The 27,441-nt window shown below is 44.0% G+C and overlaps 1 protein-coding gene across 2 annotated transcripts in view; it reads left to right on the top strand.

Annotated features, from left to right (window-relative positions):
- The window catches only part of CWF19L1 (CWF19 like cell cycle control factor 1), a 40,740-nt gene extending 18,325 nt beyond the window's left edge, over positions 1 to 22,415 (top strand). For both annotated transcript variants that reach the window (XM_040345156.1, XM_040345157.1), the window contains 6 exons: positions 1,143 to 1,248; positions 5,540 to 5,619; positions 14,609 to 14,818; positions 18,483 to 18,602; positions 20,128 to 20,225; positions 22,164 to 22,415. In XM_040345156.1, the coding sequence (XP_040201090.1) occupies positions 1,143 to 1,248; positions 5,540 to 5,619; positions 14,609 to 14,818; positions 18,483 to 18,602; positions 20,128 to 20,225; positions 22,164 to 22,308 (759 nt within the window). In that variant the 3' untranslated portion in view covers positions 22,309 to 22,415. The remainder of the gene's footprint in view (positions 1 to 1,142; positions 1,249 to 5,539; positions 5,620 to 14,608; positions 14,819 to 18,482; positions 18,603 to 20,127; positions 20,226 to 22,163) is intronic.
- Positions 22,416 to 27,441: the final 5,026 nt, after the last annotated feature.

The following is a 27,441-nucleotide window of genomic DNA, read 5'->3' as shown; positions in this document are numbered from 1 at the left end:
TGTAATTGTAAATAGTTACACCCAGGCACATAAAATCCCTACATATACGTTGTAAAACCAAAAATGCACGTGTTGGGTGCCTTTGCATGAAAACGTCAATTGCAATACACAGGTTTCATGTTGCGCACCCTGGAGTGAGGGCAATATTTCTAGCACCAGACCTGCTAAACGAATGACCCGTAGGGGGCTTTTAAAGCCTCGCCTATTGAAAATATAGAGTACTGAAGTCTATTTCATGGGCACACCCAAAATGTAAGGTTTGACATTCTTGGTATCCATTTACTCATCTTTTTTAGATTTAAGAAAACTTTTTTTTTTTTTTTTTTTTAATTGTATTTTTTGTGCTCTAAAATAACTTTTAGTGTACTGTTTTGCTCCATGAGACACATGGGGTTTTAGAGGAGGAAAACCAGAAATATAAATATTCTGAACCAAAAGATGTACTGAAATGCAGCTTTAAAATGTGCCACCCACCTACGTTTTTATTTATTTTTTTACTGAAATTTTGCATTTCCTAGTTTCTATCTAGAGTTGTGTGATCGGGAGAAGAGGCTTTCTTTATAATTTTCTGATGGAGAACTCCAAGGTTAAGCCCCTTGTTATCGCTAATCGCTAGATACACATCAGTAAACTGTTATTGTGCTTCAATGAGAATTGGATACCTGTTATTGAAATGCGTTCATAAAGTGTTCTGGTTTAGGCTTTCTTTTGCTCTAAACGAGGCCAGCGGCATCTAAATGGTGGTTTTGGAGCCTCAGGAACACGGTTTATGTTCAGTTTAATAATACTGTGAATATTGCTGACCTTGTCCACCATAGGTTTGCAACATGCTGTTAATGCTCTGCATACTCTTGCCCGTACAACCAATGCTCTGCACTGCCCAGTGTTCCACTCCAATCTTTCCTAGGGTCAGCTCAGCTTTATTCACCATCATAGTAGACCCGGGGGGGGGGGGGGGGGGGGCGGTTCCTACTGTACACATGCTGTAAAAGCAGACTTTGCACTAGAATTGACGTTGCGGATATTTTTCTTTTCTTGAATGATGTCTGTTGCCCCAGATTTGCAATATACATGCCACAACTACATTTAAACCTGGATGGCTGTAGACTGTAATCTCAAAAAAATCTATGTGATAATTACAGGATGATGTACCGGCACAGCAGTTCTTCTTTGATTTGAAGCAGTCGCAAGGAAAGAAACGTCAGTCGGATGGGAGGGGTGGCCAGACAAAACAGCCAAGAAAACACCGTAAGCAACTGACTGTACCCCTCATCTTAGTGTGTGTGTGTGTGTATATATATATATATATATATATATATATATATACACGCACTCTTCTCTTTATATACCAGCGATGTGTTGATATAAGAGTAGCGTCCTGTCACAACTTAGTATAAAATAGAAGTGAGGTGCTTCTAAGTGTAGCAATATGGTTACATTTAATGAAGGTACAACATTCAAAAACTCGCATGATTGGTGATTTAAACAGGCACAACTAAGTATTCAGGCATCTGGGGTAAAGCTGTCCACATAGACCATCCTCTGCACCACCATTGATGTCGTCCCCTTCCACGAGCGGTTCAAGCCTCGCTTTCAGAGCGCTCTACTGCAATGTAATCTTCCCGGTAACAATGGCAAACTGACAGCGTTGAGGACGCCGGTCTATGTGAATCACTTTACCCCGGATCCATGCATACTTGGATGTGCCTCCTTTTAATCATCAACCATGTGAGTTGCTAAATGTTGTACCTTCATTAAATGTAACCATATTGCTACACTTAGAGGCGCCTCTCTTCTCTTTTATACTCTGTAGCTCCTGCTGGATTTTGCTTCTAATCCCCTTGGGGAGGCTTCAATTTGTGGATGGACATTGTATGGTTACACAACTTATTACATTGCTATAATCTTTTTATATGGATAATATACTCAAGGACTTATGAATAAATGGTTGTGGAACCAATCATTTGAGTTTCCATTATTTCTTATGGGAAAATTTGCTTTGCTATACAAGTGCTTTGGATTGCAAAATGCTTTCAGAACGAATTATGCTCGCAATCCAAGGTTTCACTGTACTTTAAATAGGAAGTAAACCCTGATGTGGCTTTTCTTTCTCTGCAAAATAGACATGATGTGCTAGTATTCAATGCATATTGTGACACATTGTGACATCTGCAAACGAAGTCCACGTCGTCCCCGCTGCAGGCCAAATCCATGTTCGCCCGTTTCCCTTCAGGACCGTGAAATCCGGGTTGGTGACTGGCCAGAGCCACGTGACGTCACTCCACCCATGCTCCTGAAGAAATGGCACGGGCGGCTGTTCCTTCAGAGCGCATGGGCCGATGAATGTCACAGTAAATATCTCCTAAACTGCACACGTTTAGGAGATACTTACAGTCCCTATAGGTAAGCCTTATTCTAGGCTTGGTATAATATAAGGATTGCACTACCCTAACTGGTGGCCTAGTTCGGTCTCGCCCTATAAAATGTGCAAAGCTATTTAACACCTATGAGTGTCACCCTGTGCCTCCAAGACTGCGCTCCTCTGTGTAAAGCTATAATATACTATAAATTTGATAATAAATAACACACACCAAAAAAATTTATATATATATGCAAGTGTTAATGAATTTTCAAATGTGTTTTTTAGTCTGCAAAGATGGCCACAACCCTATTGTGGATTCACAAAAAAATATATTCTGTCTCAAAATCAGTTTTAACCCAAAAATATAAAAATAAGTAAAATGGAACACACATAAACGGAGGATTTACTATATGAATCCCCTGCCCTTTGTTTAACAGTCCCAGTGAATAACCAAGTGCTCCAAAACAAGATATTCCTCCTGTGGAGTGTTCAAATACAATGTGATTTCACCACCTCCGTGATAATCCCACCACCTTCAGAAATGGCCACTCACCAGATCCTGCTTAACCACTTCAATACAGGGCATTTTCACCCTCTTCCTGCAAATGACACATTTTTAGTTTTCAGCGCTGTTGCACTTTGACAATTGCGCGGTCATGCGACGTGGCTCCCAAACAAAATTGACTTCTTTTTTTTTTTTTTTCCACAAATAGAGCTTTCTTTTGGTGCTATTTGAACACCTCTGCGCTTTTTATTTTTTGCGCTTTTTATTTTTTGCGCTATGAAAACAAAAGGGTGACAATTTTGAAGAAAACACTATCTTATAATTTTTGATTTAATAAAAATTCATTTAAAAAAAAAAAAAAAATTCCTTAGTTTAGACCGATATGTAGAATACGTATTTTTGGTTAAAAAAAAAAACGCAATAAGCGTATTTGATCAGTTTGCGCAAAAGGTCTAGCATACAAAATAGGGAATAGAATTGTGGCTTTTTTTTTTTTTTTTTTTTTTTTTTTTTTTTTTTTACATTGCGGCAGACATATCGGACACTTTTGACACCTTTTTGGGACCATTTACACAGCGATTAGTTCTATAAAACTGCAGTGATTACTTTGTAAATGTGACTGGCAGGGAAGGGGTTAACTATGTTCCTAAAGTGTGTTCTAACTGTAGGGGACTCACAAGGGGAGGAGATCGATGTGTGTTCCTCTGTACTGGGAACACTCATCAGTCTCCTCACCGCTGACAGGACATGGATCTGTGTGTTTACACACACGGATCCATGGTCCTGCCATGATTGCGGGCAATCTCGGGTGCCCGGCGGCCGGGAATGCAAGGACGTCATATGACGTCCAGTCTGAAGGACGAAAGGTCCCTGCCGACGTCATTTTACTATGACTCAGTAGGGAAGTGGTTAATTAGTGCCTTTGGTTCATTCCCAGGATAACCAATCCTATTTTGCGTCGCCACAGCTGTCACTTTTCTTGAATATATTATTATGGCCTCTCTTTCTCTATAAACAATCATGGGAAAGACATGGCCATCATAAGGTAGTATGTAAAATAATTTATTTGTTTAAAAATTACAAAAATATTGCACTCACATTTTCATGTGCCTCTATGCCGGCACCAAGCTTCTCCAGCCGTGTATGCAAAATTTGAGAGAGAAAGATGTGTTTTTTCTATTGCGTTCTCCCCCAGGCCTTTCCTGCGAAGGGTGTGTTATCCCGTGGGTTCCAGCAGCCTCTACACGTTTCGCAAAGGTTCTTGCGCCATCAGGAAGCTGATTAAAACAAATTTTGAGACATAATGTATATTTTTCATGAATCCGCAATAGGGTTGTGGACATCTTTGCGGACTAAAAACACCATTTGAAAATTCATTAACACGTGCGCGTAATATATATATATATATATATATATATATATATATATATATATATATAATTTATTATAAAATTTTATAGCTTTTCACAGAGGAGCGCAGTCTTGTGGAGGCACAGGGTGACACTCATAAATGTTTAATAGCTTTGCACATTTTATAAGGTGACACCGAACTAGGCCACCAGTTAGGGTAGCGCAATCCTTATATTATACCATTCACATTTTGGGCGAGCCGACAGTGACTTGCACCTTTTGATTGCAGCAAACCATACAATGTAGAATATATATATTTAATATGTATATTTAAATATACATATGTGTGTGTGTGTGTGTGTGTGTGTGTATATATATATATGTGTGTGTGTGTGTGTGTGTGTGTGTGTGTGTGTGTGTGTGTGTGTGTGTGTGTGTGTGTGTATATATGTGTATGTATATGTATGTATGTATATGTATATGTATATATATGTATATATATATATGTATATATGTATATATATGTATATGTATATATATGTATATGTGTATATATGTATATGTATATATATGTATATGTATATATATGTATATATATGTATATATAAATTTCATTTGCGCCAGTAACACCCGTCCCACATATTATTCTAGGCTTGCCTATAGGTACAAATGTTGCAGGGAGGTTTACAACTGCTTTAAGTCACAATGTAAACAAAGTGCACTTAGTTTTTATATAGAATTTCAGCTGGTGGATGTGGCAACACATGTCGGTGTTAGCAGAAATCAATTTTTTTTTTGTTGTTTGAGTGATTCAATATTGGTGTGGTAGCACAGGGATTTTTCTATAAAAAATTTAAATAAAAAAATTCATTACTTTAAGTGTGCAAAGGTTGTAACCCATTGGGGTGGTTTTTAACTCTGTTTTCTATCTGGTGTCTGTGGTGGAATCTCTCAAATGGGCACAAAGGTCAAAATCTGATGGGACGTTATAACTTTCTACAGTTAAAACTTTCAAAGAATGCTTTTATTTTTCTTTTATCTGTGTGACCCCACAGAAAATGAGCGGAATCTCCCTTGTGCCTTCACAAAGCTGCTTCATTCTGTGCAAAGCACAAATATTTGGGTAGAGTTGGGCTTAAAAATTGGTTCACTGAATTTTGCAGACATCACTTTAGCTTTATATACAGCCAGTTTGCATTTTGGCTAGAAAGTCCTTTTTTAAGTGTGGGGGAATAAAAAATATACATAATTTGTATTTTTCAGTAGGCTTATTTTGCTCTGTTTACTGGATACTTTTCTAATGTTTTCTCTTCTACCACTAGCACAACCTACCGGACCCTGCTGGTTCTGTCTCGCAAGTCCAGAAGTGGAGAAACACCTTGTAGTCAGCATTGGCGAACATGTAGGTTTCTGTGGGGCTGGGTATTGTACTGTATATTTTATCAGAACACTGTCTAAGGCCAGGTTCACACTGGTACAACACGACAGTCGTACGACTGTGGATCCGACTTTGCCCTGCGACTTGAAGTCCCCCATCCGTCTGACTTCAGTGAACGGGGATCCAACTTTGATCCTGATAATGCAGGCACTTTGTGTCTGGTATGAATCTTTAGGGGGAACTAAACGCTAAATAAAAAAATACATAGGTTCCCACTCCAAGAGCGTACCAGGCCCTTCAGTATAGTATGGATTTTAAGGGGAACTCCTGTCCGAGCCCAGCAGGTCAGGAAAAAGGGTGGGGGCAAGCGAGCGCTCCTGAACCGTATTTAAGGGCCAAATGCCATCAACATGGTGGGGGCTTATTGGAATCTGGAAGCCCCCTTTAAGAAGGGGGGGGCTCCCAGATCCCGACCCCCCCCCCCTGTGTGAGAATGGGGTTTATTGTTACCCCTATACAATTGCATAAAACAGTATAAAATAACAGTAATTTTATTAAGACTTCTGATTTATGTATTTTTATTCCCCCCCCCCCCCTCTGCTGGTTCTTCTCCACTGCTGTCTTCTCCCTCTGTTCTTCTGATGTTGACTCGACGCTCACTTTCGCATGGAGTTCCCCTTCAAGATCATCAGAGCGCAAGTCGCATGCCAAAGTTGGATCAGACGACGTTTTGACTTCAGTGATGTTCAATGGGCTAAAGTAGGATCGAAGTTGGACCAAAGTAGTGCAGGGAGCATTTTCAAAGTTGGACCGACTTGTGTCGGAGCAGTTAAGACAGCTCTCATAGTGAAACTTTTTTTTTTTTTTACATGTCATGTGACATGAGCTTCCAATGTCAGAGCGTTTGTCGTAACAGCGTGAACTTGGCTTAAGTCTGTAAGTGTACCACCTTAGTATTGATGTTTCAATTGAAGTAGAAGTTAAAGCATTACCAATCCCAAGAACAAATTTTGTTCTGTTGCTGCCCAGTCATACTTGTGCATCAGGGCGCGCATGCGTTAACCACAGCACATGGCAACATACCTGCTGCATTACAGTTGCAGGCATTGTGAATGCAACCCAGACAGGTGCAGTAGAAAACGATGCATACCATATGTTGTAGTACTGTGTGGTCATCGGTTGTGGTGCTATGGCGATAAGACAGGTGCTAAACCTATGCTCATTAATACAGCAAAATGTAATGGTCGTAGTGATAAAGTGCCTATAGATGTAGCTGGAATGCTTAAAATCAGAAGTCGGCAGTGATTTAACTGGGTACTTATTTTATATACACGTACAACTCAAAATTTGAATATCATGCAAAAGTCAATTTTTTTTTCCACTAATGCAGCTTTAAAAAAAATAAAACGAATGTGGAACTAATATGAGAAACTCATTACATGCAAGGCACTATATTTCAAGCTGTGATTTGTCATAATTGTGGTGGTTATGGCTTGCAGCTCATGCAAACCACACATCCACTATCTCAGAAAATTAGAATATTGTGAAAAGGTGCAATTTTTCTAGGCTCAGTGTCCCACTCTAATCGGCTAATTAAGCCATAACACCTGCAAAAGGGTTTCTGAGCCTTTAAATCATGGTTTCTCAACCTGTAGCCCTCCAGCTGTTAAACTGACAGTTATAAGCATGACTCCTAAAGACAGAGGCACCATGGGACATGAAGTTCTGCAACAGCTGGAGGGCCAAAGGTTGAGCACCCATGCTTTAAATGGTCTCTCAGTCTGGTTCAGTAGGAATCACAATTGTGGGAAACACTGCTGGCCTGACAGTTGTGCAGAAAACCATCATTGACACCCTTCATAAGGAAGGAAAAGCCTCAAAAGGTAATTGCAAAAGAATTTAAATGTTCCCAAAGTGCTGTATCATTTCACAATAGAAAGTTATGTGGAAGGGAAAAGGGTGCACAAGCAGCAGGGATGACCACAGCCTGGAGAGGATTGTCAGGAAAAGGCCATTCAAAAGTGTTGCACTCCTTTCACAAGGAGTGGACTGAGGCTGGAGTCGGTGCATCAAGAGCTACCACACACACGGATCCTGGACATGGGCTTCAAATGTCGTCTTCCTCTTGTCAAGCCTGAACAACAAACTATGTCAGAAGCGTCTTGCCTGGGCTAAATAAAAACAGACCTGGTCTGTGGTCCAAAGTCCTCTTTTCTGATGAGAGCAAATTTTGCATCTCATTTGGAAACCAAGGAGCCAGAGTATGGAGGAAGAATGGAGAGGCACACACTGCAAGGTGCTTGAAGTCCAGTATAAAGTTTACAGTCTTGATTTGGGGAGCCATGTCATCTGCTGGTGTTGGTCTACTGTGCTTCATTAGGTCCAGGGTCACCGCAGCAGTCTACCAGATTTTGGAGCACTTCATGCTTCCTTCCGCAGACTAGCTCTATGGAGATGCTGACTTCATTTCTCTTCCGTTCATGGACGGACACAGCAGCCTTTGACCTTAGGGTTATATCCGCTTCCTTCAGGAGAGTTGGGCAGAAACAAAGCACTTTAAGTGTTAACAACACTTTCCTCAGTGCAGCTCCTCCCAGGGGGCGTGGTTCCCCGGGTATAACCCACACCCCGCTCTAGCAGCTCCAGTTTTCTTTCTGCCCAACGTCAGGAGAGGACAGGCACTCTGGAGATTTTATTTTTTGCTTTTTATTATTTTGTTCCTGCATTTTGAATCCTGTGATTCTTCTATCAACAGCCGACTGGGTGACAGGCTGGGTCTTGACTCTTGTAGTTCGCCCCCCATGTTCGGCCATCGAGCGTGTGCCAGCCCTCGGCTCTGGGTCGTCCATGACAGGCCCCATTGCTCCAGGGGCGGCCGGGGAACTACATGTTCCAGGACACGCATATGACCGGTCTCTATGGCCTTGTCACAGTGTGTCTGGCCGACAGCCATGCCGTTGGTGGACGTTGGTTCTGTCCGGGATACCTCCAGCCGGTAGTGGCCCCTTGCCCTGGCAAGGTCGTTTGGCTGGTGTTTTCTCTGGGGAGGTCGACTGAGGGTCCACCCTGCGTTCCTCTCTCCCTCCTTCCCCTGACTGGGTAGTGGCTGTGAGGGGGGGCCTCCTGGGGTTTCTTTATTGCCAACCGGGGCCCGTGTGTTGTGGGGGACTGTTTTTACTCTGGGGGGTGCTACTGTATGCTGCTGTGTAGTGTGAGGTGTTTGGTGCATCACTGGGGAATTTAAACTGCGCCACGGCTGCCATTTTGCCGTGGTCACGGTTTACATAGCTCGGCTGCCATTTTCCTGTAGCCTGCTGGTGATTTTTACCTCAGACGGCGGCCATCTTGGAAATGTCTAGGCCTCTTGACAGTTTTGGCGCTGCAAAATGCCGCAAATCTTCCCTGAGGTGACAGACGCAGCACAGCCAGCACATCAAAGCACACCTCGGGTTTTCAGCTCTCTGCAACCGGGTGGGGTGGTGAGTCCCTGGGAGGCCTCTGCTTCTATTTTTGCTGCCGGGAGGTGACGGTGGGTTGTTCTGCCTTGCAGTACACAGCGGTGGGGCAACATGGAACCGGAACCTGGTTTTTCTGCCCCATCAATGCCTTAGTTATACTTTAATGCCCCTGCCGCATCTGTTGAGGCAATGTCGGCTGTCCTTGAGGCGTTTCTCGCCAGGTTTGAAGCAGTTAGTGCCCAGAAGGGGGGTACAAAGCGCCCCCTCCCTGCTTCTGGGGATATCTCTGACAAAGATCTGGTTCTGTCATGTCAGATGATGCAGGCTTAACCCACACAGACTGTGAGGATGACTCTGCCTCAGGGTCAGTAAATGATAGGGAGTGCTTCTGGGGATATCTCTTTTGGGTTTCACAAACTGCCAAGCACCGCAAAAGTATTTCCCTGTATTCCATATTTGGAGCAATTGCTATGTAAGGAATGGGACACGCCACAGGACGTTTTTGCTGTTCCTAAAAACTTTGCGGTCTGTTATCCCTTTGAGGAGGACTTTTTGAAAAAGTGGGTCTCTCCTCCATCAGTGGACCCTCCCGTGTCCAGACTGAGTAAAGCCACCACATTGCCTGTGGAAGGGGCTCCCGCTTTTACGGACCCCACTCATAGGAGGGTGGAGGCTGTGGCCCGCTCTATGTTCACAGTTGTGGGTTCGGCTGTGAGACCGGTTGTGGCCAGGTCTCTGGTGTCGCAGACACTGACTGAACAGGCAAAGTTGTTGCTGCAAAAGCTGGAGGAGCAGGATGCTTCCGAGACCTGCAAGGACCTGGCTCAACAATTGGTTCAGGGTCTAGAATTTGTCTGTGAGTCGCCTCTGGATACACTTCCCTTGCTTTCCAGAGCCTCCGCGGTGGTACTACACCGCCTTGTGTGGCTGAAATGCTTGTCTGCGGACCAATCCTCCAAGAAGGCCTTGGTGGTTTTGCCCTTTAAGGGTGAACGGCTTTTTGGGGCGTCCCTGGATGACATCATTAAGGATGCCACAGGTGGTAAGAGCACACTGCTCCCACAGTCTGGGAAGGGCAAGGAGCCTCGCCGTAGGCAAGGGCCCTCTTTTACTACCCCAAAGCGTTTTTTTTTTTTGTGCGCCGGGGGAAAAGTTTGCAAGGTGCTAAAGGTGCCCGCTGCAGGGCAGAAGCGCCCCTGGTTCCACAAGCCTAACAAGCCTGTGGACAAATCTGCTTCTGCATGAAGGTCTGCCCCCACCTGTGTCTCGGGTGGGGGGGGGGGGGCGGCAAAGTTGTTTCCTCAGGGTACAAGATACGTTTTTTTTTTTTTTTTTTTTCTTACAACCTCCGGTTCGCCGGTAGGCTCTGTCAGGGGGCTCTCCAGGATCTTATGGTCAGGGGAGTGATTGTACCAGTTCCCTCGTTGGAACAGTTTCAGGGGTTTTACTCCAATCTGTTCGTAGTACCCAAGAAGGAAGGGGTCCGTCCAATCCTGGACCTCAAGGCCCTCAATTGCTTTGTCAAGGTGCTAAGATTCCGGATGGAGTCGATTCGCTCGGTAATAGCAGCACTCCATCAAGGGGACTTCATGGCGTCCTTGGATATCATGGACGCATACCTACATGTTCCCATATGCACGAAGCACCATAAGTTATTGCGCTTTACGATCGGAGAGGACCACATTCAATTTGTGGTACTCCCGTTCGGCCTCGGCACCACGGGTTTTCACCAAGGTGCTCGCCCTGATACTGGCCCTGCTGAGACAGCGAGCGATCGCTATCCTGGGATATCTGGACGACCTTCTCCTGAGAGCTTCCCCAGGCTCAGAATTGGAAGAGGACGTGTCTATCACATGTCAGACTCTCCAAGAGTTCGGCTGGCTTCTGAATATCCAGAAGTCAGTGTTGGTTCCGTCTCTGCGTCTGAAATACCTAAGACTAGTCCTGGATTCCGCGGAGGCGAGCGTTTTTCTTCCAACAGAGAAACTCCAGACACTGCATTCTGCGGTACAGCAGTTGTTGACCCAGAAGTAGTCGTCTCTTCGATTCTGCATTAGGGTTCTGCGTCTGATGGTGGCCTCTTTCGAGGCTGTTCCTTATGCCCAATTCCACACCAGGGAACTACAGAAGGAGATTCTGTCACGTTGGGACAAGCTCCCGTCGTCTTTGGATTACCAGAGTCAGATGAGTCAACTGGTCAATTATTCCCTGGTATGGTGGCTGACCTCTCCGGTGCTTCGGACCGGAAAGTCTTTTCTGCCGTGCCAATGGACAGAGGTCACGACGGATGCCAGCCTTTCCGGCTGGGGGGGCGTTTGGGGCACCCAGTCAGCTCAGGGGCGCTGGACTCTGGAGGAGTCCCGCCTTTCAATCAATGTTCTGGAGCTCTGAGCAATCAAGCTGTGCCTTGCCAGGTGGTCCCTGGAGCTGCAGGGCCGACCGGTCAGGATCCAGTCCGACAACGCCACGGCCGTGGCGTACGTCAATCCTCAGGGAGGCACATGAAGCTCGGCTGCAGCGCTGAAAGTCGCGCACATCCTTGGGTGGGCCGAGAGGTGCGTTCCGGCTCAGTCGGCCGTGTACATTCCGGGTGTTCAGAATTGGCAAGCCGACTACCTAAGTCGCCAAACACTGGACCCAGGAGAATGGTCACTTCACCCGGAGGTGTTTCGTAGTCTGTGCCTAAAGTGGGGCACTCCAGACGTGGACCTCCTAGCGTCCCGTCTCAATCGGAAGGTGCCACGGTTCGTGGCCAGGTCAAGGGACCCGTGGGCGAACGCGTCAGACGCCTTGGTGGCACCTTGGGGTCACCATCGCCTGATTTACGCCTTCCCTCCTCTGAAGCGTCTTCCTCGTCTGCGCAGGGTCCGATCTTCCACCCTGCTTTACAGTCGCTGGCTTTAACGGCGTGGCTGTTGAGAGCCAGGTACTAAGGGACCGAGGCCGAGGCCTATCGGGCTCGGTGGTCTCTACCATGCTGCATGCACGGAAGTCTACCTCACGTAGGATTTACCATCGTACGTGGAAGGCCTACATCTCTGTGTGAGGAGATGAAGTGGCACCCTCGTTCTTACGTATTGTCCAGGATTCTGCTGTTTTTACAGCGGGGAGTGGATCAGGCTCTCGCCTTGAGTACGGTGAAGAGTCAGATTTCGTCTCTGGCCGTTTTCTTTCAGCGACCCTTGGCAGCGCACTCCTTGGTGCGTACATTTGTACAGGGGGTCCGTCATGTGGCCCCTCCGGTGCGCCATCCGCTGCCCCCATGGGACTTGAATTTAGTCCTTTCGGTGCCTTAGGATGCTCTCTTTGCGGACATCCGATAGATCCCTTTGTTGACTCTGTCACAGAAGGTGGTTTTTCTGGTAGCAATTACCTCGATCAGACGAGTATCTGAACTGGCGGCCTTGTCTTGCAAGGCTCCCTACTTGGTCAACCATAAGGATAAAGTGGTACTGTGACCTCAGCCGTCTTTTCTCCCGAAAATGGTTTCGGCTTTTCGCATTAATGAGGACATTGTTCTTCCATCCTTATGTCCTCAGCCGAAAAACCAGAAGGAGGCCACTTTACATTCCCTGGATGTGGTTTGGGCCCTACGAGTGTACTTATCTGCTATGGCTTCGTTCCGGAAGTCGGACTCACTGTTCGTGTCGATGGCTGGTCCCAAAAAGGGTCTGGCAGTCTCGTCGGCCACTATTTCTAGGTGGATACAACAGGTTGTGCTTCAGGCCTATGCCCTGAAGGGGCGGGCACCTCCCTTTCAGGTTACGGCGCATTTGACCAAGGCGATTGGTGCCTCTTGGGCTTTCCGGCATCAAGCCTCTGTTACAGGTGTGTAAGGCAGCGACCTGGTCATCGGTCCACACTTTTTCAAAGTTTTACGAGGTGGATGTGAGTGCATCTTCTGATCTCTGTTACAGGCGGCAGTTTAAAGTTGGAGTTCCTCCGTTTTGAGTAACTCCGGTTTTGTTTGGGGTGCAAGCTTGGTTTGCTGTGTTTTCCCACCCCTCAAATTTTTTGACACTGCTTGGAGACGTCCCTATGGTCAAAGGCTGCTGTGTCCGTCCATTAACGGAAGAGAAAATAGGATTTTTGTACTCACTGTAAAATCCATTTCTTTGAGTTCATGGACGGACACAGCACCCACCCCTCCTTTTGTTTGTACTGCTTGTTACGAACTGGAGCTGCTAGAGCAGGGTGTGGGTTATACCTGGGGAACCACGCCCCCTGGGAGGAGCTGCACTGAGAAAAGTGTTAACACTTAAAGTGCTTTGTTTCTGCCTAACTCTCCTGAAGGAAGCGGATATAACCCTAAGGTCAAAGGCTGCTGTGTCCGTCCATAAGAAGAGGGGGGAATTTGGGACTTTAAATGAGGCACATATGTAGTGCACCTCCATCCCTGGTACGGCATTTGAAAAAAGGGAAAAATTGGGACTTTAAATGAGGCTGTAGACATGGTGTGGGTTACAAATGGGAGTACAGATTTATTAATCATGAAATTGCATAACATGTCTCAAAAAGAAAACGCACAGAAGAAACCATTATTACAGGTATATGTCCTTTCATAATGCTAACACACTCATAAATTATGTGCATGTGAAAAAAACGGCAGTAAGGGTAAAACAGTGCGTCACCTAACGCCACCTAGTGGTCTGAGTTGATTGAGTACATTTCATGAATTAAAATATGTACAGATATCAAAATAGCAGCAATAGAGAAGAGGTTAAAAGTTGTAGTAACAAGTAGATCCAACACGGGTTAAAAATAATATTCATCAATTAGAATGCTTCAGTGAGGACATATATCCGCATCTCTAGTGCCCGACGCATTTCGTTTCAGTGACACTCATCAGGGGCTGATGCTTGGGATATCTAAAAGATAAGTGATATAGGGTATGATTACTAAATCTGGTTGATGACAGAACTCATGAACTCAGAGAAATGGATTTTACGGTGAGTACAAAAATCCTATTTTTCCAGCAGAACTTGGCACCTGCCCACATTGCCAAAACCTGGTTTAATGACCGTGGGATTACTGTGCTTGATTGGCCAGTAAACTCGCCTGACCTGAACCCCCATAGAGAATCTATAGGGCATTGCCAAGAGAAAGATGAGACAATGCAGAAGAGCTGAAGGCCGCTATTGAAGCATACTGGTCTTTTGTAACACCTCAGCAGTGCCACGGGTTGATTGCTTCCATGCCACGCCTCATTGAGGCAGTAATTGCTGCAAAAGGGGCCCAAACTGAGTACATATGCATGCTTCTACTTTTCAGAGGTCCAATATGATTCTATGGACAATACTTGTTTTATTGATTGCATGTCGTATTTTAACTTTCTGAGATTGTGGATTTTGGTATTTTCGTGAGCTGTAAGCCATAAGCATCACAATTATGACAAATCACAGCTTGAACCATCTTGTATTTCACCTAAGTTGCATTAGTGAAATGAACTTTTGCTCGATATTCAATTTTTTTGAGTTTCACCTGTATATTGGTCTTTTCAGTCCTGTAATATTTAATAGTACATATGTTGATCAGTTTCTCTCATTTCCCCGCAGTGTTATGTTGCCCTGGCAAAGGGTGGCCTAATGTCAGACCACATTCTTATCCTGCCCATTGGCCATTACCAGGCTATGGTTGACCTCTCTTCTGAAGTGGTTGAAGAATGCGAGAAGTATAAAGCCTCCTTAAAGAAATTTTATAAGTCCAAAGAAAAGCGATATGTGATGTTTGAGCGTAATTACAGGAGTCAGCATCTTCAGCTTCAGGTATGTGAGGATTACTTTTAAGTCACAACAGTGATTGGATGTTCTGTCTAATGCCACAGCTTCCTTCTGCGCTGTCCCTTACCTTGTGGTGGTTTGGTGTTTTGCCCATGCTATGTTTAAGCAAACAGCATTTCCTGCTTAAATCCTGCTTAATGCTGAAGTTTACACAAAAAGTGAACTTCCACTTTCCGGAACCCTCCGCTGTCACATTTGGCACCTTTTCAGGGGGGCGGGGGTATTTGCACCCACTTCGGGCCTAAACCCCCCCCCCTTCTGGGAAACACACTGGTCCCAGAAGACAGGCACCGGTGAGACGTGCAGCGCGCCTCGCGCATGCGCTGTAGGGAACTTGACGCTTCACTTCCTGATTCCCTCACCGAGGGCAACCGAAAGCCCTGGACAGATAAGTGTCTATTAAGTCAGCAGCTGCTGTATTTGTAGCTGCTGGCTTTTAACTTAAATTTTTTTTTTGGGCAGACCTCTGCTTTAAGCGACCAGATAATTGACCACTTCAGCCCCGGAGGATTTGGCTGCCAAATGACCAGAGCACTTTTTGCGATTCAGCATTGAAGCGCTTTAACAATTGTGTGATCATGCGAAGTGGCTCCCAAACAAAATTGACCTCTTTTGCTACAAATCGAGCTTTCTTTTGGTGGTATTGGTTCATCTGTTTTTTGTTTTTGTTTTTTTGCGCTATAAACAAAAATGGAGCGAAAAATTTTGAAGAAATGTTGTTTTTTTTTTTTTTTTTTTTTTTTTTTTTCTAGAAAAAATTATTATTTTTTTTTTTTTAAATAAAATAACGCAATAAGCGTTTTATTGATTTGCGCAAAGGTTAGTCTGCAAAATAGGTTATTTTTATTTGTTTTGCTAGTAATGGCAGAAATATATGGTTGACACGATGGACGCTTTTGATGCTATTTTGGGACCTTTGTCATTTGTACAGCGATTAATGCTATAAAAATGCACTAATTACTGTGTATTACACTGGCAGGGAAGGGGTTAACTGTGTTCCCTATTGTGTGTTCTAGCTGTAGGGGGCCTGGGACTGACTAGGGGAAGTGATACATTGTATGAACACGCGATCAGTCTCCTCGTCCCTGAGAGAATTGGGATATGTGTGTTTATACACACACGTTTTCATTCTGTAATGATCAATTACGGTGCCTGTTGGAGGCCCTTCTGCCAACGTAAATGTTCGTGACATAGTCAGCAAGTGGTTAAAAAAAAATAAAAAATGTACGTTGTAATGAGTGAAATAAGTATTTGAATCCCCTTATCAGCAAGGTTTCTGGCTCCCAGGTGTCTTCTATACAGGTAACAAGCTGAGATTAGGAGAAGTCTCTTAAAGGTAGTGCTCCTAATCTCAGCTTGTTACCTGTATAAAGACACCTGTCCACAGAAGCAATCGGATTCTAATCTCACCATCATAGCCAAGACCAAAGAGCTGTTGTCCAAGGATGTCAGGGACAAAATTGTAGAACTACACAAGGCTGGAATGAGCTACAAGACCATCGCTAAGCCGCTTGTTGAGAGGGTGATAACAGTTGGTGCGATTATTCGCAAAATGGAAGCAACAAAATAACTGTAAATTTCCCTCGATCTGGGGCTCTATGCAAGATCTCACCTTGTGGAGTTTCAATGATCATGACAACAGTGGGGAATCTGCCCAGAACTACACAGGAGAATCTTGTCAATGATCTCAAGAAAACAATGACGCTACGCTGTGAAGGACTCAAATGCATCGCTAGCAAGGTCCCCATGCGCAAAGTACATGTAGAGGCCAGTCTGAAGTTTGCTAGTTAACATCTGAATGATTCAAAGGAGAACTGGTTGACAGTGTTTTGGTTAGTTGAGACTGAAATTGAGCTCTTTGGCATCGTCTCAACTCACTGTTTGCAAGAGGAATGCTGCCTATGACGCCAAGAGCCACTGTCAAACATGGAGGTGGAAACCTTATGCTTTGGGTGTTTTTTTTTTATGCTAAGGGGACAGGACAACTTCACTGCATCAAAGGGAAGATGGACAGGGCCATGTACCATCAAATCTTGGGGAGAACCTCCTTCCCTCAGCCAGGGCATTGAAAATGGGTTGTGAATATTCCAGCATGACAATAACCCAAAACACATGGCCAAGGCAACGGAGTGGCTCAAGAAGTACATTAATGTCCTGGCGTGGCCTAGCCAGTCTCCAGACCTTAATCCCATAGAAAATATGTGAAGAAAGCTAAAGGTTCAAGTTGCCAAATGTTGGCCTCAAAACCTTAAAGTGATACTAAATGTGTGGGGTTTTTTTTTGTTTGTTTTTTTATACCAACATGTCCATGTCATACCTCTACTGTGCAGTTTGTTTTGCACAGAGTGGCCCTGAATCCTGTTTTCTGGGGGGTTACCTTGCGGGCGCGCTCCCGTGTCCATAGCTGCTGAATGCAGGATTCGGGCCCTGGTGCCTGCATCATTGAATTGCTCTATCAATCTATCCTATCAAGATCCCAGAACCCCAGGCAGAGACTGCGTGTCCTCGTCATGGGACATTCCGAGGCTCAGGGAAGTTAAACCGGGGCTTTTTTTTTTTTTTTTTTTTTTTCACCTTCATGCATAGGATGCATTTTAATGTTTAACTTCATATCTTTTGTGTGTGCTATTGTGTTCCTGTGGCATATAAATGAGTGCATTTGCATTTTAAACCTCAACTTTGGCATGCAGCATTTCAATACTTTGAGAGATGGTGATATCAGACAGGTGAGTTCCTGCTAAATGGAGGCTAAACATCAGCTTGGGTTAAACACTGACTGCTTGACGAGAAAGGGTTTTCCTTGCATTGCACAGAATTATCCGCTCCATATGTAAAAAAAAAAAAGTTGTTGGATTGTGATGTTGCCTCTGTTGGCTCACCTGTTGAAGTTGCGGGTTAGCCTGGTAACGTCACATAGAGAATTGGAGTAATGGGCATCAGGGGAGGTAATTTCAGTCTGTTACCCTCTCCTGTTGCTCAACGCTCACAGCTCATATATCCCATTAGTTTAAGTCTGTACAGGCAGCTTAGGGCTGTTTGACATGATGATTTTAATTTTCTGAGGGATGAACACGTCCCTGTGATGACTTCATCGTTTCTGTACACTTTATTTTTTTTATGTATGCATGTGTATAAAATTGAATGCAATGCTTTTGAAAGTGTGTGTGTGTGTGTGCGTCACAAAGACAATTTACTATGTATTAACTTAATGTTATGCTTTTTATATTTAACTGCAATTTTGTAAGCTTGTGCACTAATGATTTTAGTGTATTTATTATATTTTGATTAAAAAGCTGCACAAGGCATAAAAAAAAAGGTAGCACTTATTTTGTTCGGTGCTTTCAGAAAGGTTGTGTGTGTGTGTGTGTGTGTGTGTGTGTGTGTGTGTGTGTTATTTTGCAAACCCTGAAAGTGAAAAATATATAAAAAGCAGAGTATCAGTAAAAGGGGGTAAATCCCTTTTAGGCTTTTTTTTATGGTGTAGTACAGTTTGGAATAATTGTTCTTTTCGAATACTTTTTGCACTACACTGGTCTGTATGTCAGTACTGTGTAGTATTGATCAGATTTGTTGTAAAAGCATGATTGCTCACTTTGTTTTGGATCTGTTCCTGAGCACGATGGTGAATGATTTGCATCCCTTCCTGCAGGTTGTTCCACTTCCATTGAGTTGCTGTACTACAGAAGATATTAAAGAGTCCTTTATTGTGCAGGCACAGGAGCAGAACATGGAGCTGCTGGAAATACCTCAACATACAGATATCAAGCAAGTATGTGGACTAAATACACTGCTTACCTTGAACACTAACCCTAGGTACACATCTATGCATTTTTTAGTGCGGTTTGCAGGAACACACTACAGTCCATTTAACATGTTTTCCTCTGGTACACATTCACAATTATAGATTTTGCAGCCGGTGCGTTTTTGGAAAGGGACGGACTTGGTGTGCGTGTAATAGAATCGCATTAGAAGTGTTTTGTGTTTGCTGCAATATTTTTTGTCTAAAAGCTATGCTACTTACTTTTTTTTTCTTTTTCTGCCTATCATTTCTTAAAGGCCCTACAATGTGAGGACAGTACAAATGCACACCCCCCAATGAACCCTTTAGCCAGCACCATGTGAACAAATATGCCGCTTTAAGGCATCTTCCCCAGCTCCTGTTTGTGAAACTGCCCTTTTGGGGTGGAGGTGACAGGTACCTACTCCCACTTCTGTTCCAGCCCCCTTAGGCGATTTAAAACAGAAGCTCTCCCTCCTGAAGTCTTCTGGGACACCTGACTGGTCCTAGAAGACTTCGGGACCAGTCAAATTGCAGTGCCGCTCACGCATACGCAGTGGGCACCCAGCTGTGAAGCCGCAACCTGTCTGCTGGGTGCCCATAGTAGAGATGCCGGTGCTACCAAAGGGAGGACATGGGGAGAACACAGAGCGAGTCAGTATACTGCTGGATCGTGGACAGGTGAGTGGCTGTTAAAAGTCGCAGCTACCCTTTTTAGCTGCTGACTTTTAATGAACAAAAGCTGAAACTCTGCTGTAACTTGCCCCTATTTGTTGGGAAATTGTTGCGTGTTCAGTATCTGTAACAAGCATTCAATAACTTGCTGTAAGGGCCAGTTCACACCTGATGCAGTTCCGTGCACGTTTTTCTGCACAAAATGCATGCACAGTGTTTTTCATGCATTCCAATGGCTCTAGTTCACACTGCATGGTGTGAACTAGAGCCATTGGAATGCATGGTAAAACACCATGCGTTTTTTTTGGGCAAGTTAACGCCGGATGCAGTTCTGTTTTATTCTGCACAAGTAGTCAGTTTCTGCACAGGAAACTGACTGCATGGTGTGAACTAGAGCCATTGGAATACATGGAAAACACTGCATGCGTTTTGTGCAGGGGAAAAAAAGCAAACTGAACTGCATCTGGTGTGAACTGGCCCTTAAACCATCCATAGACTGTTTAAAATCTCAGCCTGTTCAGCAGGGACCAGATTTGACATGCTATCATAGCTGCTAGCAGTAATTGCTGTAATCTCCCAGTGGGGATGCCGGGAGAACACAATGGCTCTGAGATTGATTCCTTAATCAATGCTGACTGATATGGGGGGGGAGGGGGGAGAGAATCTAGCCACGGGTGGTGTTTTTTGCTCTTCGCCTCATCTATGGCCAGCTTTTAGAAGTGTAGGTTAACACTCCAAGCAGCTGACACTTAGTATGGAGAGTGTTTAAGAAATTGTGGACTGTTTAAATGAAATGGAGATCTGTGTGTTTAACTCTCTGGCTTCTAATGCATGTTTTCAGATTGTACAGCCTGGGACGCCATATTTCTATGTCGAGTTGGATTCTGGGGAGAAGCTTTTTCATCGAATTAAGAAAAATTTTCCATTGCAGTTTGGAAGGTGGGGTTTGTTTGTGTGTGTGTTTTTTTTTTTTTTTTTTTTTTTTTTTTTTTCCCCCCTTGTGTCCCTCTCCTGTCTGCTTTTCTTTGACATGCGTTTATAACTGTGGGTTGGCTTTTTTTTTTTTTTTTTTTGTAAAATGGAGAGGTATTTTATAACCTAGTGTGTGTAAATGTTGTTAAAGCGAGCAAATTGATGTCCCATTTCCTGCTGCCAATGTTTCCCATACCTAAATGTGTTCTTAATTGCTGCATTTGTAGTATAAAAGAATAGTAGTGGTTAGAAAAAAAAGCACTTGTGGATTTAACTAATCATTTTTCGTATGATTAACCTTTAAGGTGGGGTGGGTCCTGTACCTACATTTTCTTAAAGCGGTTCTCCACCCTTAAGTGGAGTCCCGCTGATCGGAACCCTCCCCCCCTCCGGTGTCACATTTGACACCTTTCAGGGGGGAGGGGGGTGCAGGTACCTGTCTAAAGACAGGTATTTGCACCCACTTCCGGCCCGGCATTCACGGGCAAAAGACGGGCATTCCGTCACATCCCGTCGCCCCCCCGTTGTGTGCTGGGAACACTCGGCTCCCAGCACACAGCGGGAGCCAATCGACAGGCGCGACGCGACTCGCGCATGCGCTGTAGGGAACCGGGCAGTGAAGCCGCAGCGCTTCACTTCCTGGTTCCCTCAGCGTGGATGGCGGGGGGAGCAGCAGAGAGACGAGCGATCGCTCGTGCTCTGCTGCGATCGGCGCTGGACTCCAGGACAGGTAAGTGTCCTAATATTAAAAGTCAGCAGCTGCAGTATTTGTAGCTGCTGGTTTTTAATATTTTCCCGTGGCACATCCGCTTTAATGAGTGTTGCCATCTCAAAGTTGGGCGGTATGAGTCTGTACTTTTAGTCCATTCTGTGCACACAACTCCTAGGCCTAAATTTAACTGGGTGCATGACAGGTGCCATATAAAACTACGTAGAGTTAAAAACATCCGCCTTTTCATACCAGTCCTACTTACAAACCTGAGGACTTTTACATGTCGTCCTGGCTTTCACATTGGGATTGCAGATGAGGCTTTCAGGCGTGTTTATTTTTTTGCGCTAAAAGAGCTTGAAAAATGGCAAGTGTGAAAGGGGTCTTATCTGAAAGAGGACCACCCGTTCTTGAGTACCGGGGGTTATGGTAGCTAGCTGCTACCATAACAGTATTCCTCTTCAAAGTAGTGACGTATGACATCTGGCAGTCCGTAAGTGGTTAACTTGAGAACAAACCTACAGAACCTAGCTCATTTGTAACCCGGTGACTGCTTGTATTGGCTAAGTCAGCAATGCAAATATTATGGGGCTGATTTACTAAAGTTGAGTGCAAAACTGGTGCAGTTTTCAGGTGTCGTGTGGGTTTTTTTTTTTTTTTTTTTTTTTATTGTATCAAAGCTTGTTTGAACAAGCTGGCTACCATGTGCAGTTGCACCAGATTTTGGATTCTCCAGTTTTAATAAATCTCCCCTATATAGATTGTGATTGATTTACTAAAACTGTTGTAGCTGTGCCTAGTAACCAGTTGGCTTCTAGGTATTGGCCTACATTCACATTGGGTCGATTTGACATGTCGGAGCGCATGCCAAATCTGAGCCTATTGCTGACAATGGCACTGTTCAAATCTGTGCGGTGCTGCAGTTTCCCAAAAGTAGTTCCTGCACTTTTGGGTGCGATTTCAATAGACTTCTGAGCATTAACTCACACAGATGTCTTTCAAATCAACCCAGAGTTGGGTCTGAAATGTCAGTTTGAACTTTCACAATTTCAAACCCGCCCCCAGTGTGTCAATGCTTGATTGAACAAGCTGAAAATGCGTATTTTTTTTTTTTTTTTTTTAATACTTTCAGATTTACTTTTGTGTTGTCAGTTTTGTTTTCAGTGTTATTCATTTTCAATATTTCACCATTCTAGAGAGGTTTTGGCGAGCGAGGCCATCCTGAATATTCCGACCAGAGCAGACTGGAAAGCATGCAAGTTGAGTCAAGATGAAGAAGAGAGCCAGGCGAAGGCTTTCCGGAGGGAATTTGAGCCATTTGACTTCTCTTTAGAGGACTAATTCCCATTCACTCTGATTTCTTCCTTTTTTTATAGAAATGTCTGTACATAAAATGGAATTACTTTTTCATATTTACTTAATAAAGCAGTATTTTGTTTACAAAGCTGCGCGGGTGAGTGACAAAAACGGCTCTCATTTTTCCAAGACATCTGTCCTAAATGTATCCAGCGTGCCAGCGACGTATCCGGTTTTTTTTTTGCCAGCAATGGACTTTTTTACAAAATTGCCTAATTAGCTGCTGAATTGTTTTTACGGACAGATCGACCCCAGGCTTGCAGAACATACCATAGCGGACCAGGAACCGCCCTGATCATCTTGATGGTCTAAAACGAAGCGACAAGTGTTTTGTCACTTCCAGTTTCACTGCATGTAAAGAAGCCATTACTGGCTTGAGAAATGTTATCTATCCTCTGGGCTTAAAAGAAGTTAGATCTGTTTTTTGATTTCCCCCCCCCCCCCCCCCCTGGATCTTGGTAGAGTACCTGCCGCTGCCCATGCTATCAGAGGATGTTTGTTTCCTATGATGGTAATAAAGTTAATAAAAAATTAATGCGCCCCCTCTCAGCTATCGCACCACAAGTGAGGTGTCTCTGCAAGCCTCAGATCAAGAGCAATCATTCGAACACCAGACCTCCTGTATAAATCTAAAGTGGTAACCTGTAAATGCTCTTAAAGTGTCATCTATGGTTCATTTAAATGTGTAATTTTTTTTACTATTCAACAAACATGCACAATTTTAAAGTGTGACTGTTGGTATCTATTTACTCAACATTTCTTCTTCGCAACACCTATTTTTTTTTTTTCTTCATGGGGCTCTGCTTAAATTTTATTTTTTCATGAGGTCCTTGGTAATTTTCTAGCAAAAAATGACTTTTTTATTTTCACTTCACATACAGCGGGTAAAAAGTATTGAACACTTCACCATTTTTCTAGGTATAATATACACTCATCTACTTGGGTACACCTTGCTAGTGCAGGCTTGGATCCCCTTTTGACTTAAGAACTGCCTTAATTCTTCATGGCATAAATTCAACAAGGTGTTTGGAAACATTCCTCAGATTTTGGTCCATATTGACATGATGGTATCACACAGTTGCTGCAGATTTGTTTGCTGCACATCCATGCTTGAATCTCCTGCTCCACCACATCCCAAAGGTGTTCTATTGGAATGAGATCTGGTGACATGTTCAAGAAACCAGTGGTGAGATTTGCGTTTTGTGACATGGTGCATTATCCTGCTGGAAGTCACCATCAGAAGATGGCTGCATTGTAGTCATAAAGGAATAGTCATGGTCGGCAACTATGCTCAATTGATATGAAGGGTCCCAAAGTGTGCCAAGAAAAGATCCTCCCCCCCCCCCCCACATCATACCACCAGCCTGAACCATTGATAAAAGCATGGATCCATCCTGCCTTTTTATGTTTCCACCAAATTCTGACCCTAACATCTGAATGTTGCAGCTGAAATCGAGACTCCTCAGATCAGGCAAACTTTTTCTAATCTTGTGTTCATTTTTTTTTTTTTTTTGCTGAGCCTGTGTGAATTGTAGACTCTGTTTCCTGTCCTTGACTGACAGGCCATGGCACCTGTGGTGTGGTCTTCTGCTGCTGTAGCCCATCTGCTTCAAGGTTGGATGTGTTATGTGCTCAGATTGTATTCTGCATACCCTGGTTGTGACAAGTGGTTGAGTTACTGTTGCTCTTCTATTTTCTTGAATCATCTGCCTATTTTCCTCTGACATCAACTAATTTTTCCTCCACATAACTGCCACTCACTGAATGTTTTATTCCCCCCCCCCCCCCCCCCCCATTCTCTGTAAAACCTAGATATTTGTGTGAAAATCCTAGTGGACCAGCAGTGGTTGGGGGTGTTTTTTTTTTTTTTTAAATACTCAGACCATCTGTCTAGCACCAACAAAGTCGCTTAAATCCCCTTTCTAAAGCTCACTTTCAAATTCAGCAGGTTGTCTTTACCACATCTAAATGCATTGAGTTGCTATTATGATTTGCTTATTAGCAATTTGTGTTTCCAAGCAACTGAACAGGTGTAACTAATGTGTCCGGTGAGTGTATTTCTAAAGGTGCTCTTTCCATTAAATTTTTACCGCATGTTGGTAACCACCCATACATGCAACAAAACAAAAGTTCAAAAATGATGTGTAAATAAAATGACACAGGGAAAAAGTATTGAACACACAAAGGGAGGTGAAAAGGGCACAGAAAGCCAAGACACCAGCTGAAATAGATCAGTAATTTAGAAAGCAATCTTGCCCCTTGTCAGTGCAAATTAATATTAAAGGGGAGTTCCAGCCATTTTTATGTTTATTAAAAGTCAGCAGCAACAAAAAGTGTAGCTGCTGGCTTTTAATAAACAGGCACTTACCTGCTCCAGCGACGCGCCGGCCGGGGCTCCGCTCCTCTCCCCCCCTCCCCAGCCGGCGTCTTCATCTTCAGTGTTGGCACCCGGCCGTGACAGCTTTCGGCTTCACGGCCGGGCACCCACTGCGCATGCGCGAGTGGCCCGGCGCCGCGCAATTGGCCAGGAGATCGCCTAGGACCTGTGACGTGTCCTAGGCGATCGCCTACAGCAGCCACTTCCTGAAGGCGATTAAGCTTAGTCGCCTACAGGAAGGAGGAAGTGGGACAGGAAGTCCCACTCGTGCTGAAGCCCCCACTCCCCCCCCAAAAAAATTACATGCCAAATGTGGCATGTAAGGGGGAGAGGAGTGGGTTAAGAGGAAGTTCCAAATTTGGGTGGAACTCCTCTTTAACTGGTTCAGTCTCAACTGATGGCATTGGTATATATAAAAAGGTGTCTCATTACCAAGGTGTCACAACTCTCCATGAGTAAAAGCAAAAAGCTCTCAAGACCCTCTCAACCTTATTGTTGCAAAACATACTGATGGCATTGGTTACAGAAGGATTTCTAAACGTCTGAATTTGAGCACTGTTGCGGCCATAATCCGGAAGTGGAAAGAACTTATTTTCCCCCTAAACCGACCATGCCCAGGTGCTCCTCGCGAGCCTCTGGTAGAGGAGTGAAAAGAATTATCAGAAGTTGTCTAAGAGCCACTTGTGGAAGGCTTCAGAAAGACCTGGAATTAGCAGGTACACTTATTGTTTTCTTTGAAACAAGTAATGCACGCAACGGCTGTGGCCTGTACGCATGCTCACCACACAAGACACCATTGCTGAAGAAAAAGCATGTTGAAGCTCGTTTAATGTTTTCTGCACAGCATTTAGACAAGCCTGTGAAATACTGGGAGAATATAGTCTACTCAGATGAGACCAAAATTGAACTCTGGATACCATAATACACTCCATGTTTGGATGTCAAATGACACTGCACATCACCCCAAAAACATCAAACCAACAGTGGAGTTTAGAGGTGGGAACATCATGTTGTGGAGCTGTTTTTCAGCATACGTACTGGCAAACCACCTATCATTTGAAGGAAGGATGAATAGAAAAAATGTACCAAGACGTTAAAAAAAAAAAAAAAAAAAATAATAATAATAATCTGCTGCCATCTACCAGGATGATAAATGAAACAAGGGTGGATATTTCAGCAAGAAAATGATCCCAAATGCAAAGCCAAAGAAACTCCACTGGTTTCAAAGAAAATAAAGCTGCTAGAATGGCCCAGCCAATCACCTGAGTTCAAAGAAGAGGCATGTGACTAGTTTTTCCATACAGGAGGTGTCTTGAAGCTGTCATTACCAAGAAAGGATTTTGTACAAAGTTTTTTTCCATCAAAAAGCTTTTATTGAGCAAAACAACAGTTTACATGGTAGACAATAAGCGTTCCGGTACAATAAGAATCGGACAGTAGTGCAATACAAAACAGAAAAATAATAAAAAAATAGAAAGAATAAATAAATGTATGGGCCATACAGAAAGAGGGAGCATGACATTCAGCAATGACTATACTTGTATGTTTAGGAACAGGTTAAGGGTGAATTCAGCCATTTGTCCCATATCTTTTCATATTTGGCCGGACAGCCCCTGTGAGAATAGACTAACTTTTTATACGGTAGTACACCGTTGACCTCCGCCAGCCAATGAGAGAATTCTGGGGGGTCCGGACGCATCCACCCCCGTGCTATGACCTTCCGAGCTATAAACAGTGTCTCAAGTAGGAACACCTTTACAAATTTATTCAGTTCAGCATTCGGGAATATACCTAGCAGGTATGGCTTTGGCTGCATAGTTATGGGGGATCCCATCTTGTCATGTAGGAACTTCACCACCTGTTCCCAGAAGGCCTGAATCCTAACGCACTGCCATAGCAAATGGAAGAAAGTACCCGCGTCCCGGCCACACATTGGGCAGGTATTAGGGAAATCCCGTCTGTATTTAGAGATCCTAAGGGGTGTAAGATAGGCTCTGTTCAGAATGAAAGTTTGTGTGAGGCGGTTTGTACAAAGTTTTTAATACTTTTTCCCTGTGTCATTTTATTACACATAATTTAACTTTTTTTGTTTTTGTGTATGGATAGATTGCATGGGTTGTTACCGACATGGTGAAAATTTCATGTCAATGGCACCTAGAAAAATGGTGATGCGTTCAATACTTTTTTACCTGCTGTATGTGAGAAGTAAAGTGGTTAAAACAAAGCCATCACTGACCTATAGTCAGTACTGTGAAGTAATGCTCAGACCACAACAGAGAAACCAACTGAAACACCACTGCATAGTATAACAGCTTGTATTAGACTTGCAGCCAATTCCGTTTGCCATAAAAATTGGTGAAAAGAGATGAGATTTAAGTCTGTTGTGGAATCCTAACGATACATTTCTCCTCAATGCATATAGCTACAGAAGTGAGGGATACCTTTTTGTTTTAAAAGGGATTTTTAAACCCTTGTGTTTTATTTAAAGGTAAAAAAAAAAACATGTACTTCCACTGTGTTTGTTCGTTTTGCACAGTGTGGCCCCGATCATCGTCTTTTGGGGTCCCCCGGTGGCGTTTGCGGCTCCTCGTATTGGTAAACCCCCTAGGAGAAGCGCTCTCCTGAGTCCAGCATTTGCATCCATAGACAAAGTATGCCTGACTCGGTCCCCCCCCCCCCCCCCCCCCCAGCGCTTGTGTCATTGGATTTGATAGCGGCGCAGCCATTGGCTCCCGCTACTG

The sequence above is a fragment of the Rana temporaria genome, chromosome 3 (genome assembly GCF_905171775.1).
Source record: "Rana temporaria chromosome 3, aRanTem1.1, whole genome shotgun sequence".
NCBI lineage: Eukaryota > Metazoa > Chordata > Amphibia > Anura > Ranidae > Rana > Rana temporaria.
This window is presented reverse-complemented; position numbering and strand designations above follow the sequence as displayed.